The 15,833-nt window shown below is 50.0% G+C and overlaps 1 protein-coding gene across 2 annotated transcripts in view; it reads left to right on the top strand.

The window, feature by feature from the left end:
• The window catches only part of LOC138513907 (arylsulfatase A-like), a 184,235-nt gene that overhangs the window by 74,075 nt on the left and 94,327 nt on the right, over positions 1 to 15,833 (top strand). For both annotated transcript variants that reach the window (XM_069629049.1, XM_069629048.1), the window contains exon 6: positions 12,964 to 13,091. In XM_069629049.1, coding sequence (XP_069485150.1) covers positions 12,964 to 13,091 — 128 coding nt within the window. The remainder of the gene's footprint in view (positions 1 to 12,963; positions 13,092 to 15,833) is intronic.

The raw sequence follows: 15,833 nt of genomic DNA, 5'->3' as shown, positions 1-15,833 counted from the left end.
GATCTCTGATGTATCCTTTATACTTTGCCAATCTCCAGCACCCCAGGCTCTCCAGCTTCTCTTCAGACAAGCCCAGCCTGCTCCCTTTTGACGCTGCCCCCCTTCCTGAACGAATGAGTCCCAAAATCCTCTACTTTCTCACCCACCGCCAACAGAGCCCTCCTCATCACCCCAAAACCTGAACAGCCATCACCCCTTCCTGTTTTGATGCTGAAAAACAAAACCCTCCCTTCCCCTACATCTCTCCCGCCATAGTACTCCCTCTCTCACCGGACACAACTCCCTACTACTCCTATTCAAATGTACCCAAAAATCCCTGACCAACTAATCTGTCTTTGATTTACACATTTTGACAACTACAATGTCCACTGACAGACAGACATCCCTCAATATCAGACCTCCATCCCTTCACCCCCCAGTACCAACTCTGACACCCGAAATGCCCCAAAAACAACCACATAAATACGCCGAAAACATGTCTCTTTCCCATGGCGACCAGCATATGCCCTCAAGAACCTGGGACAACCTCCTTAACAGGACCGCTGACAATGGCCTCCTACCGTCCTTCCCCTTCCTCTTTATCCCATGCTCATCCTTCCAACATCCTACGTGCTGTTCCCACCCCCCCCCACTAGGATGAAGGCCCCAGAACCACTTCCCATAAATAGCAATGCCACCAGCTTTCCCACTATCATTGCCCTAGACCAACCCCTACCCACAAAGCTCAATATAAAGTCGATCACATCCTCCCTCCTTCTCTCCTCTGCTTCCTCCATCCTCTTGCGACTACACGTCCCCCCCCTCAGAAACTCCAACCATGCTCTCCTGTATGCAGCCTGAGATGCTGGGGCTAGTGAACTCTCTACTTAATGCAAGGATCTCAATCTTCTAGCCACCAGAGCTCCACATAGGCACACCATTGAATTCCTCCAGAGATCTCAGCCAACCCCTACAATCCTCTCTGGCAGCCCCTGAAGCCCTCACCCTGTGATGTGAGTGCCTCGCCCCCACCATAGAATGGGCAACATTTCTACAAAAAGTGCGATCCAGAGCCATAACCGAACACACAAAATTGAGATGCCCTAACTGTCTCTGCATGTCCACCAGCGTCATTTTATGCGCCGCTATCGCCCTCTGCAGCAACTGTACCAGCTTGCTCACCTTGTTATCCAGCAAGCGTGAGGTCATAGCCACAGAATCCAGCTCAATACCCAGAAAATTAAGAACCACCCCCAACCCCTCAGTCTTATCCTCCACCAATGGCACTCCCAACTCGAGCAGCAACAACTGAAAAACCTCCAGCATCCACTGGCACACCTGTTCACCCACCCCACCGATGTACAAGAAATCATCCAAATAGTGCAAAACTCCCCCAAAACCAGAACTGTAATTGAAAACCCACTGCATGAAGGAGCTAAAATTCTCAAACAAAACACATGACACATGTAATGCTTTGTCCATGTACATTTGACCCTCAAACTGCATCCTCGGCAATCAAAAATCCTCTGTATACACTGGCAACAACCAAAAAGCCGCCTTGATGTCACACTTGGCCATAAAAGCAACACACCCTTTCTTCCTCATCAAACCCACCGCCTGGTCCACACTTGCATAGGACACCCCACAATCCTCGGAGGCAATTAAATCATTCACAGACATGCCCTCTGGCCATGATAAGTGGTGAATCAACCTGAACTCACTGGCTACATTTTTAGATACCACCCCTAAGGGGGACACCACCAGATCACCAAACAAATCCAGAAATGGCCCAACCAACCTTCCTTCAGCCACCTCCTTTTGCAGCTTCACCCTTACCACCTCCGATTCTCTTGTGCCGAGTTGAGATTTTCTGCCCACTGCCGCATCCTCAGCCCCTGGGACCCTAACTTAAAGCCGTCTCAGAAACCCACACCCAAAATCCAGTCACCTTCCCTATCCAGGTAAAACAGCCATTCCTCCAGCACATCCACCTTAACTGGAGTATAGGCCTTACCCCACAACCCCTCGCCCTGCCCCCTCCGTCCCTCTCCTGTTGCAAAACATTGTGTAACGGGATGCAGTCCTGTGCATCTGCTGCACTCATGTCTGAATTTGCACACCCGCCTAGAGCAACCCTCTTTGTTAAAGGCCCAGCATGGCGCTGACATCTGTCCCCTGCCTCCATCAAGGGGGGGCGGGACCAGGAGAGGGCCGATAAGGCACGAGTAAACCGCTCGCTGTATGAAGTGTTGGGGCTGGGCACATGGGCGCCATCCACTGCAACCACAAGTTCATATCAATTTCCCACCACACCACCTTCTTGTCCTCACGCATCCTTGCCCTCAACTCCTCGTCGTACCTCACTCAAGCAAAACCTCCAAAACTTGTAAAAGCTTTCCTAATCACATCCATATATTTCAACAAAGCTACACATCCCCGGGTACTTCTCACAGTAAACACTAGCGTATATTATAAACTCTGACTTCCAATTGTCGATCAAAACCCGTACCCACAGCATTGCTGCCAGCTCCCGCTCATCTTCCACCGCCCCTCCTTTAGCTCTCACTTCCCTATGTAAAAGCTTGAACATGTCTGCAAACTCTACGGCCCACATTTTCTCCTTTGTAGCCACCTTCAAATGCACACTCAACTGCTTTGTAATACCCATATAGGGTAGCTTCTTAGCCTTTCCTGTGCTCTCTCCCGTACATTCAGTAGGCGCCTCCACCACCCTCTGCACCACAGGATCCGAGACCTTATCTCTATGTACATTCACCAAGGCTACACCTCTCCCTTCTGCCTTCACCAAGGCCCCACCTCTTGCACCCCTGTCTTCCCTCCATGCCAAAGTTGCCCCGATGCCCCCTTTTTTGTGCCCCCAACCTGACCCATGCCGCAGACCATTCCCGGCCCTGCTCACCTCTTGCCGCCCTGTCCTCTCCCAGCTGTGTCATCCTGGCCTTCACGCTGCTACTCCTCATTTCTTTACTCAACAGGCTCCTATTGCTAGAACAAAAACATCAGCAGAGTCTCCAGCCCATCTTCCCTGCATTCTCCCCATACTCCCCTTTCCCCCAGGCCTGCCCTCTCCTTCAAACCTCTCACCACTTCGTCCCCTTTCTCTTCCAACCCACTCCCCTTGGCTCCTTTCCTCCCACACCAACCAATACTCCTCACCCACTTCATCTTCCCCAGCCATATACCAGTCATGTTGTGTATGCCCTCTCGGCCGGACAGATCCTCCTGGGGGCAACACAGGGTGTCCACCCTGATGCTCCTGTGTCGTCTTTTGAGCAGGGCCACACCAGGCTCTTCCTGCTCCTCTTCTGTTCATGGGTGAGGCATTCACTCCTTCGCCCTCCTTTCAGTCGTGCTAGGGGCCATACTGCATCCTCTAGGCTGCCCACTTCTTCTCCACTTTCCATTACTCCCTTTCTGGGCAAACTCCTGGAAAAGTTGGCCATCTCTCAGCTTAACCTTCATTCCAATTCTGTTGACTGTCTCCATGACCACCAGTCTGGCTTCAGAGCTGCCAGAAGCACGGAAACAGCTCTCCTGAACATCCGAGAAGATCTTCTCTCCAACCTTGACTCTAACATTCCCTCTGTTCTCATCCTCCTCGATCGCTCTTCTGCCTTCGACACTGTCAACCTTACCATCCTGCTCAACTGTCTCCATGAAAGCCTGGGTATCACTGATCAGGCTCTGGCCTCGCTGACCTCTTTCCTCTCAGATCGATCCTCCCAGGTCCAACTTGGGTCCTTCCTTTCATCAATCTTCCTCTCTACCTGCGGTGTTCCCCAGGGGTCTAACCTCTCGCCCTGGCTTTTCAACCAATACCTGGCAACTCTCACCCACTGCATAGCCACTTTCTGCTCAAATTTCCAGTGCTACGCAGACGACACTCAACTCATTTTCAGGCTGCCCTCTGCCACCTCCTCTCCCTCTCTCCCTCTCTCATCTCTGATTGCCTAACTGCCATTCAAGATTGGTGTGCCGCCAATGATCTTTGAATGCCAGCAAGAGGGAGATCCTCCTCATCCACACACCTTCACCATCCTTTCCCCTCACTCTCTGGCCGGCCTCCCGTGGCCCTCCTTCTACCCCTACCTGCAAGGCTAAGAACCTCAGGGTCATCTTTGACTCCACCCTTTTCTTCTCCGCCCACATCTCTGAGGTCTCTAAAAAGTCAAATTTCCTACTGCACCTCCTCAGAGGTACTCTGCCTTTCCTCTCCTTTCCCCAGAAGCTCATGGTATCCCAAGCTCTGGTTCTCTCTAGGTTGGACTATTGTAACAGCCTCTTTCTAAATCTACCTGCCTCTACTCTCTGCCCTCTGCAATTAATCCAGAACAGGTCTGCGAGACTTGTCCTTGGCCTCAAGCCCTGGGATCGTATCTCTCCAGCCCTGAAATCTCTCCATTGGCTCCCATTGAATGCAAGGATTCAATTCAAAACCCTCTGCATTGTCCACAAAGCTTTCTGGGGCCTGGGTCCAAAATACCTTCAGCTATTCCTCCGCAAATACCTCCCCTCTCGAGCTCTTCGCTCCTCTACCTCCAACTCCCTCAGGGTCAGTCGTTTTTCAAAGAAACGAGCTGGGGTAGATCTCTGTCTTCGGCTGGGGCCTCGCTCTGGAACAGCCTCCCTGCCTCTCTAAAACTTGAGGAGAACCATCTCCGGTTCCGGAAGCACCTCAAGACCTTCCTCTTTTCTTCTGCCTTTGTTTCCCCTCTCCCCTGTTAATCTGTTCTCTCTTGGCACCGTGCACCTGGCCACCCTCTGTCCTCCGGGCCCAGGTACCTGCTGACCCTGCCACCCTCCCGCACTGGGTCCGAACCACCCCTTGCACTGGGGTCTGTATCTGTACCCATACAGCCCCCGTCTTTTCTTCCTGCACTTATCAGACCTACCCTGTCTGCTGCCTTAAACCTAGCACTTGCAAATTGCTGGCTGCACTACTACTGTTTGTTGCCTTTATTATTTATTTATTGTTATTTATCTGTTTCTCCTCTGCTTCGCACTTTCCCCTCCCCCTCTCCCATGCACTTGCGCGTTCTCAATTTCACTGGGCCTAGTAAGATCGCTGTTTTGTTCTGCCCTGTTCCCCTCCCTTGCGTTGTCGTGCTCTGAAACACTTGTGTATGAGCGCAATAGAAATAAAATATCAATATCAATTCTCACCAGAGGGACCCCTCTGAAGTCTTCTCCTTCCACCTCCTCCATTTTCATGCAGGGAGGTCGTTCCATACCTTTCCCTGTCAACGCCATCTACCGGGGAGTGTGTCCTCCTCCTCTCCCTTGCACTCTTCTGCAAGCATTTCCTTCCTTGTCCCCTCTTTACTACGCCCCCACTCAATCCACCCTCTCCCTACCATCCTCAACAACACGTCCCACACCCTCTTCTGCCCTAAACCCCCTTTTCTCTCGTTCGCACCCCCACCACACCCGCTGCTCCAGGCCGACATCTTGACCCTCCATCTGCTCCCCTGATCCTCCCCACCCCTCCTAGGCATATCCACCCTGCCCCTCCCACCCCCTTTATCACAAGCCTCCCCCCGCCCCCCTGCCGACGAGGTTCAAACCATCACCACTGCAAGAGCCCCATCCGAAGCTGCTCTGCACTGTGACCTCCCAACGCCGGGCCCCTACTCCCCCTGTAACTTTCTGCACTGCCCCTTCTAGCTGGGCTTTAGACACCCTGCTGATAACCCTCCCCACCCCAAGCTGCTGACCCTCTCTGCTCCCTGGAGGATGTAATATCCTATATAAATATATATATATATATTTTTATTCACTTTTTAATTTTTTATATATCGTTGCTCCGCGCCCCCGTTTAGCTGCCCACCAGGCACGCTACCTGCCCCCAACCCACAGATGGACCTATACCACCACAACAGGTGTTGCATAGTTAATACGCGGAACTGCGCATGCGTGGGCCACAACGAGGCTCGTGCATGCGCGTTGTCAATAAACTGGGTCCTGGCCGGCAGTTCGCGCCGGAGACCACAGCAGCAACACGTCTCCGGCGTGTCTCTCTGTGTGAGTGCTGGATGCGTGTGTGTGTGCCTGCGTGTGGGGCCTGACATCACCCCACAATATCACACTGGCGACGAGGACGGCGCGGGAGCTGTCCTCCGCTCCGGTAGCGTCCAGGGAGGAGAACGCTGCTCTGTGTCGGCACGGGCCCACACGTGTGGCAGGCGGCCATTTTGGATTGTGCGTGGAACGCAGTGGTTGCGGCCCGTGGGGGTGCTCGTGCGCCACCTGCGATTTGCGCAAAAAAACCCATCAATTTTTGGACCCTCCACAGCCTATGCAGCCGCAAGGTTGTGGCATTTTGAAAAAAAATTTAAAAAAAGAGGAGAGAAGAGTAGCACTGAAGAAAAGATTGCGCCAAGGGTGATCCGGGGCCCTATCTTCAAAGCAGTTCAACGCATACCTGTGAGTACCACGCAGAAAAATGGGGGAGGAAGAAGAACAGGATGGCGCTCCTGTCCCCATCCCTCGCAGGGTGAACAGCACACTAGCCCCCATGCCCGAATTTGATACCACGGGCCCACCTTCCAAGTTGGGGCCTAAATGGCTCCTATGGGTGAAGAGGTTGGAGATGTTCTTCACGGCCTCGGGGATCACGGAGGACGAAGAAAGAATAGCAATCATGGTGTAGTCGGCAGGGGCCGAGGTTCACAAGATATGACTCTCTGAACATTCCGGTTGCGACATATGCTGCAGTGAAGCAGGCGCTCCGAGATCACTTTCTGCCAATGGCGAATGTAGACTTTGATAGGTTCGTCATGAGTGCGGAAAGACAACGAGAGGAAGAGTCATTGTATCAATTTTGTGCACGACTCAGAGTTCTGGCAAGCTCCTGTAGATGGGGGAAATGAAGAGGAGATGGTTTGGAACCAGTTGTTGCAGGGCTGCAGCTCCGGTAAACTGAGGAGGCAGGTATTGAGGGAACCTGGTTTGACCCTACAACAGATCCTGGACACGGGGAGGGCCTATGAGCTGGCTGATGCGAGGGGTGCGAAAATGGATGCAGTCACGCATGCGAGAAAGGAAGGCGAGGCTTTTGCAATTGGCCGCACTACCCCAGGAAAGTCAAGGTGGACATCAAGAGGAGGTGATAGCCCCGGGGGGCATAGAAATGCTCCCTCATGCCAATATTGTGGGTACGACCTGCCACACATGGGTGACTGTCCAGCCAAATCGAGAACCTGTGGCCGGTGTAACACACCAGGACATTATGCGAGGTTGTGTAGAGCAACAGCACCTGTCGCAGTATTGAGAGGGCCCCGAAAGGGTTGCCAGAGGCAGCACTCGGAGAGTGAGGGGTGTATCGTCCATTGAACAAGGTATGCAGGACCTAAACATCGCCGAGGAGGAGGAGGAGGAGGAGGAGGAAGATGAAATCTTCTTCATCTCAAGTATAGCTGAAGGCCCCGGCAGAAGACAACCCAAGTGCACAGTTAACATTGGGGAAACACCCACACCGGTCTTGATAGACACTGGAGCGTCCGTCTGTGTGCTGGCGACGGAACACTACAACGCACTCCCTGGTCCACCAAGCCTAGCCGAGTCCACAGCACGTATATACGCTTTCGGAGGACACACACCGCTCCCCATCCAAGGAGTATTCGTGGCCCCAGTCACTCACGGACAAAATCGAATAAGGGCGAGGTTCTTTGTCACAGATGTGAGCCCGCATTCCCTTCTGAGTTGTGCTGCGGCTGAGGCATTGGACATTGTTCACTTCTCGTTTGCGGTCTACCACACTGACTTGGAAAATTTGTTGAGTCGTTTCGAGACGATATTCCGAGGGGTAGGGAAACTAAAGGCTGACCCAATACGCCTCCACATCGATGGGTCTGTGAGACCAAAGGCTCTCAAACACCGCCGCGTCCCTTTCCATCTGAGGACACAGGTGGAACGCGAGCTGCAATCCCTGATAAACAAGGACATCATTGAGAAGGTAGAGGGCCCCACCCCGTGGGTCTCCCCGATCGTGGTAGCCCCAAAGCCCAAACAGCCGGGTGCGGTACGCATTTGCATGGACATGAGGCTTCCCAACCTAGCGATCAAAAGAGAGCGCCACATAACACCCACCCTGGACGACATCATTGGGGAGCTTCAAGGGGCGAAAGTGTTCTCAAAACTGGATTTGAGATCTGGGTACCATCAGTTGGAGCTCCACCCCGAGTCAAGATACATTACAACGTTTACGACTCACGAGGGGTTATACCAATATAAAAGACTCAGTTTTGGTATTTCTTCCGCGGCAGAGGTCTTCCAGAATACCATCAGGGGAGCCCTGTCTGGACTCAAGGGAGTCATAAACATGTCGGATGACATTCTGGTCTTTGCCCGTTCCGAGGCTGAACACCTAAAGCGCCTGGAAAGCACACTGGTGAGGCTGCGCGACCTAGGGTTGACACTGCACAAAGAGAAGTGTGAGTTCCTGAGAGACAGGCTGGAATTTTTCGGGTTCGTCTTCCATGCGGCTGGCATATCACCTGATCCCGAAAAAGTGAAAGACATCCGGGAAGCGACCTCGCCAACCTCACCATCTGAAATCAGAAGCTTCCTGGGTATGGTGACGTATTGTGGTCGCTTCATCCGCGATCTAGCCTCCCTGTCGGAACCCCTGAGAACGCTCACCAGAAACGACATCGCCTGGAACTGGGGGGGATAAAGAACAGAGGGCTTTCGACACCATCAAAAATGCCCTATCGGAACAGGAAACGATGGCATACTTTAATCCGGATCGGGAGTCTGAAATTGTGGTCGATGCCAGCCCCGTAGGACTGGGGGCTGTCCTCATGCAGGCCAACAATCAAGGAACAATGAGGCCCATCGCTTATGCCAGCAAAGCGCTAACAGAGACGGAGAGACGATACTCTCAGATCGAACGGGAAGCTCTGGCCATCCTATGGGGTTGCAGGCATTTCCGGATATACATTTTGGGTAAACCGGTCGTGGTGATAACAGACCACAAGCCTCTCATCCCGATTTTGTCCGGAACTTCATCCAAACCACCGCCGAGAATAGAGAGATGGATGCTGTCGTTAATGGAGTAGGAGGTCAAACTGCTGTATCGACCAGGCCCTGACAACCCGGCAGACTACCTGTCCCGCATCCAGGTGCGGGGAGGCCAAAGGACACAGTGGAAGTAGCAGAGGGTATTGAAGCAATACATCTCGCGGTCGAATCGGCGCTGCCCGTTGCCCTATCCCGCCAGGAGATCGCGGAAGACTCCAACATGGACGAGACGTTCACAAAGATCAAGCTTGCAATGGCAAATGGAGAATGGCGAGAGGTCCTCCAGGACAACTCCCGAAGGAACGCAGGGGCTCAGAAAGACCTGCAGGCCCTCTGGAAGGCGCGCCATGAGCTCTCGGTAGCCGAGGATGGCCTCCTGCTAAGGGGTCACCAGATTGTCATCCCGAGAACACTAGTTTACAAGGTTCTGCAGCTCGCACACAATGGGCACCAAGGGATGGCCAAGATGAAAGCAAGACTGAGACTCAAGGTCTGGTTCCCTCACCTGGAAAGTAGAGTGGAGGAGTTTGTGAGAAGGTGCATATCCTGCCAAGCCGCACACCCGGTGGAGAGGGCCCCGCCAATCCAAACCATGGAGAGAAGTGACCAGCCTTGGGGGACGGTCCATGCCGATTTTGGATCCACCGGCTGAGGGCTCCATTTTCTAGTGGTGACAGACCAGTGGTGCCGCCATCCGGAGGTTGAACTGGTGGAATCGACGGCAAGTGACCACACCATCATGGCGCTGGAGAAGATGTTCGCCACGCATGGATTTCCGGTGGAGGTATGCTCAGACAATGGGGCACCGTTTCGGGGGCAACGTTTTGCTCAATATTGTGAGGAGAGGGGAATACGCCATAGGAAAATCACACCTCTCTGGCCAAGGGCAAATGGGGAGGAAGAGCGCTTCATGCGAACGCTTAACAAAGTGTTCCGCATATCAGCAGATGGAGGCGCAGACCTCCAACGCAACTTAGTTGACTTCTTTCGAGAGTATTGCTCGACCCCCCCCCCCATCAATCAACCGGGGTCGCCCCAGCCGAAGCACTCTTCAAGCGTGTACCAAGAGGGCTCCTGCCGGAAACGGAAGGCGTCCAGCCGGGGGAGATTGAAAATGGTCCCGTGCGAACGGAGAGGGCGGCGTGGAACGAAAATGAGACGATCAGGAGGAAGCTCTCGGAGAGGCCGATTGCGGTGGGGGATACCGTGCTGGTGCGAAACAGGAGAGCAGAAGGGAAGTTATCGTTAACCTACGAAACACAGCCCCTGGGGGTGACACATGTAAATGGCGCGATGGTCACAGCTGCCAATGCACGTGGAACTGTCACCAGGAACATCTCGTTTTTCAAGCGCGTGGTGCCTGCCGGCACGGATGAAGTCGACACTCCGGCACCTGAGCCAAGCGATGGACCGCCACTGAGACACGATGGACTGGTTGAGACTCAATGGACACAAGAGGTGCCTCAGGCCGAGGCACACAGGTACCCGAGCCGGGAGGGGCGCAAGCCGCCGCAGAGGTTCCAAGACTTTATTATGGACCCTGCTTCGTAATCGTGGTCGTGCTGGAACGTTTATGTTTGAAGAACAAGTTGTTAAGTTACACTGTTAATTAATGTTCATTGTTTGGGGAAAAAGGAGGGATGTTGCGTAGTTAATACGCAGTACTGCGCATGCGCGGGCCACAACGAGGCTCACGCATGCGCGTTGTCAATAAAGACGGTCCCGGCCGGCAGTTCGCGCCGGAGACCACAGCAGCAACACGTCTCCGGCGTGTCTCTCTGTGCGAGTGCTGGATGCGTGTGTGTTTTCCTGCGTGTGGGGCCTGACATCGCCCCACAATATCACAGCAGGGACCCAACACGGGGCTTGCTAACATAATATGTCAATCCCACTTCCTTTCCTTTCCCTCCACTCTTTATTAATATTTCTTTTGTTTATCTCACCCCTGCCACGGCCCCTGCAGCTCTCCCGTTTGTGCTCCTGCTGCGAAGCACACTGATAGGCCGCGCACCACACTGCCCCATGTCGGCTGCTATGAGCACCGCACTACCAGCCCTCCCCTTTGGTCCAGCAGCGCAGACTCCCTGGCCCCCACACCCCTGCCCAAGGCATTCTGCCCACCAACTGCGGCCCTTCTTAAACCCCTGTGCACAGGGACGGGGTGAAGCGTTGCCCTGCCCGGCTTGGGACCCGAGCAAACGTGCTCAAAGACACAGCCTTCTTCATCGTCCACAGGTGGAGACACGCAGCCAGGCAGAGGCACAGCTCCCGGTGGAAACCGGGCTCACCCAACAGGAAACGAGGGTGATGGAGATTTATGTACAAATCCACCTGCTATATATTAAAATTGCTTCCTTCTTTATTTTTTAAAACATTTTTTCAACAAAAAGACATACACGCTCCGCACCCCAGAAAACTGCCTACTGACCTCACCCCACAGCGTCCCCAACCCGACTAACAACACCAGGCCCAGCATGACTGGGAAGGATCAGGCACAGCGACAAGACGCGTGAAACGCCACCAACTGTAGTTTGCTCCCAAACCTTCCCTGCCCCTTTTAAACCCCCAGGAAAGGGGCAAACTATCCCCAGGCCAGCTCACTGGACTGTGCAGCTCCCAAAAACACCCTGGGTGGAAACGTTTGCGCACACCCCCTGTGCCCCCCTATTGAATAAATGTGATTGATTTATAAAGCTATTTATGGCATGAGACGATCAATTATGGCACAATGACCGTAGTGTTTTTTTTCCCTACTGATCAAGATCACAAATAACCTGTTTAATGAACGTTCACAGATTTAAAAGAGCAAATTCAGGAGGAGGAAGATCTTTTGTGGTTTAAGCCACAAAAAGATTAAACGCACTCATAGCAAATCTACACACAGAGATAGCTTTTGATATTCAGGAAAAAAATAAAAGAGCTGGCTTTTTAACGAAAGCTACATTTCCTTCAGCTATCACTGTTTTGTCCTTCATTCTACAGTGGGAAGATGCCACTCGGTGAACATTGTGTTCTATAAAAATAAAGTACATATACATATACCAGTACAAAGAAATAAAAAGGGGAACAGGGATCAATAAAGATAGAGGTCTGTAGAGGTACAGGTCTGATAGACAGAGATTCACAGGGAAAAGCAAGTACAAAGTTTCTTGAATCAAGCTCCAAACCCCTCAGTTAATAAACCTGCACTATTACTGGCTAATGGCACCAGGAAGGATATCCACCTGCCTAATAAGTAAAACATAATTACCACTTGGGAGAAGGCTGAAAACGCAAACAAAGGTCTACCCATCCAGATGGAAATGTTTTAATTCTTTTTATTTTATTTGTGTCTATAATGCACTTAGCACAATATTATTGCAAAGTGCAATGGGTGGGCAATAGGTGATAGAAATCTACAATCATGGCACAGTAGAGAGTAGTGTGCAATCAATTTTGAGAACAGATAAGGAAATAAGTGAAACTTCTTTTACCAATATGTAGGCACATTAAGATGTACCGGGGACAAAGAGCTGTAGGACCTTGCCACACATGTTCAGTTGTACGGATGATATCTGCGGGAAAAATATGTCATTCACGGAATACAATGTAAGAATCTTATGGGATATCTAGTCCAGTCCACAAATAACCCCGAGCCACTCCATTTTGATGCGAATGCTTCTTTGAACAAAATTGATTTTAGTATTTCTTTAATCTGTTGTAGTGGGGTCAGTTCTCAGGGAACAAACACAAAGGTTTTCCCATGTTTCTAAGTTTAGGGCGCATCAAGGTGTTCTAACCCGACAACCTGATGTATTAGACATTCAGCCAGCAATCTGTTAACCGTTCCAAGTTGCTTAAAATGTGGTTAATGGCAGTGTTTTTTATACTATATACCTTAAATGTATGCTACTTGCACTGACTTTCTCTGCCAGGTTTAAAGTCTCCCTCATTTTCCGTAAGGATTGACCCATGAGCTTGCCAGCACTTTGGACATCTTACCAACGCTTTGCGCTTTGGCTGGCGTGCCGCTCCCCAATGTGACCTTGGATGGATATGACATGAGTGAGCAGCTTTTCAAGGGTGGAAAGGTAAGTGTTTTATCCATAGTGTTGGCCCCGTGCATACAGATGATTGGCTGAGAGTGGTGTGAACTTAAAACCATCTAATGTGTGATGTAGTCACAACTGCACAGGACAAGAGTTAGGACATATAAGTATGAGGTACCTTCCTATGGGGCCATCAGCACAGATTTCTGCCCAGTTGGCAGTTTAATCACAGCAAAGGTTGCCAAAATGCTGAGTTAGCCAAGTGTAGATGTGGGGGATATTTATAGGGTCACAATTAATGCATGGAGTTTGTTGTCCTCCCAATGAAAAGCACCACACCAACATACCAGTTTCTATAATTCAATCTAGTCCTGTCTATGAACCATATCATACCTTGAAGATCCCTCACCATTTAGTAATAGATAAACTAAGAATCGGGCTGGTGTGTACAAAGAATATATATGTATTAATGTATAGGAAAACTTAATATTTGCACAGATCACAAGACACGCCACTTCACTCCGTTGCCCAACTGCTTTTCTCTCCTAACAATTGAAAAAACACCAGGTGCTTTAGAATCACACATAGCACATACCCTTTAACCCCACAAGTACTGTTTCCCTTCTTTGGTTATTTCTACCCTGGTTACATAGAAACACAGGTCTATAGAATATTTCAGATACCTTTGTCACTCACAAAATACTCTTAATGTACTGAATCGTGCAGAACCCTGGACATGACGCAACAATTTAACTTCACAATATACTTTGCACGGGATTTACTTTAAATAACATGCACCACTTTTCTGTTGGTAAAAAGAAATGTCTTGTGCAGCGCTCTTTTGTTTTAATCTTCATGCGCACTTGGAAATGCTTGCAATGTAATAGCACAACAGACTTTTTTAAAAGGAAAACACTTTATATAATATATATGGAACCCTTTTTCCTCCCAGGCGATGCAATGAAGAATCTCTCTTCTATCAGGGGTCACTTTCTCATTCTCTGTAGAGAGTTTGCGTTTAACTCCTTAAGTGCTAAGGACGAGGATGCTCGTCCTTTTTGCATAGACTTGATTAAAGCTTTAAATCAGTGATGTCACTCTGTTCAACTTTGGGAAGACACTTTTCCTATGCCACAAACCAAGATATTAAGTTTACTACGGAAACCCCTCTGCTTGAAGGCAGCGTCTGTGGAATAGGGAGCAGTTGGGAATTTCATTTTTCTAAGCCCCTCTTCCTTTAGGGAATTTTGGGGCTGGCAAAAAGAAATAGGAGTACCTAATTACATTAATTAAATGATTACTTGGTAAGAAAATGCTAAGGATCTACTTGGCCTGCCCCCCACCCTCTAATCAATAATGGTAAGATGTTAAATCAAACAGATCCTCAAAAAACATGGCTTGGTTTGAAAGGTTAATTCTATAGAATATCTCTGGGTTTTGTGCTCAGGAAAGTCATCACGGCTCCTGAATCATTTCATGGGCCGCATAGGGACTTGGTTAGATGGCTTCTCCAGGTTCAGCACATCCCTTTATTTGCCTCTCCAAATTCCCACCAATTTTTTGTCTTCCTCCTGGTCTAATCCACCTCCCGGTTAAAGTTGGTTCTCCAGCAATTTTTCAGTAGTCCCAATCAGATCATATCAAACAGCTCCCCCTTTTTCCCATTTTACCCCCTTTTCCCATTGTGCTTCTCCTTATACATCTTTAACCGCTCCCCAAATTATCTAAATTATTAAGTGCCAGCTGATACGCTCTGGATCTGGATTTGACATTTACTGTCCTCCCCTTTTCTCGGATTATTCCCTTTTAATTACAAGGCTCCATCCCTTGAGAGTTATGACTCCACCCCTTTTGAAATTACATTTCCACCACTTCAATTATGATCTTTAAAACTACAACATGGCAAATGTTTTTAATTTACGAAGATGCGTTCCAAATGATATGTTTCTGAAATGTTCTAATCATGCCACACTTTGTGAAATGCGTCTTATTGCAGCACAATATTGCACGTTAGAATCACAGGTTTGCACACATTTCCGTGGTCTCTTTCTATTTTAGCAAATGAATCCGCATTTTCAAGCTTTTTCAGTTTAAATGAACTTCTCGCCTTTTCTCTGCCAGTTCCCAGTGTGCTTGCCAATTGCCAGAAAGTAATTCTGTACTTTTAGGCCCAACGTGGCCAGGGGGAGAGGATTTGTCACTTGGGACTGTATTTAAACCCCACAAATCCCACCCCGTCTTTTGTTCTCATGGTGGGCAGGGGAGAATGAAGTTTTTCTCACAAGTCAAATTCTTTAATGGAGCACGCCTCACTCTCTTTTCTTCCTCTGGGAGTGGGTAATCTGGTCTCCACCTCCTAATTTTGAATTCTAGGTGTACAGAAATGACCCCTCCTTTTTATTTTCCTTGGTTCCTATTCAGGGTGCCAGGTGTGCTCCCAGGAGTCCGCCTCTTCCAGTCTCCAGGATCGAAGTAATAGGTTAATTTTCTAAATAGAGGAGTAAAATGAACTGTTAAGCATTTTTGTTTGATCCTTATTTCCCAGATAACTGTTTAGAACAACATTAATTGTAAGAATATTGAGGAGATAATGGATCCTTTTGGGGCTCCTCAGATGAGAGGGTGGCATTAGGATCTGTTGGTCTTCATCTGCTTTCTATAGGGTATGAGGGCAACCAGTCCAGGACGACAACATAGAACCACATGCAGGAGGCAAAGATGTTGAGAATGGCTTTAAGGCCTATATGTTGAGGCATTGTGAATGTCTATGATGGCAGCAGTTTT

This window comes from Ambystoma mexicanum, chromosome 12, assembly GCF_040938575.1.
Source record: "Ambystoma mexicanum isolate Mex_15411 chromosome 12, UKY_AmexF1_1, whole genome shotgun sequence".
Classification (NCBI taxonomy): domain Eukaryota; kingdom Metazoa; phylum Chordata; class Amphibia; order Caudata; family Ambystomatidae; genus Ambystoma; species Ambystoma mexicanum.
This window is presented reverse-complemented; position numbering and strand designations above follow the sequence as displayed.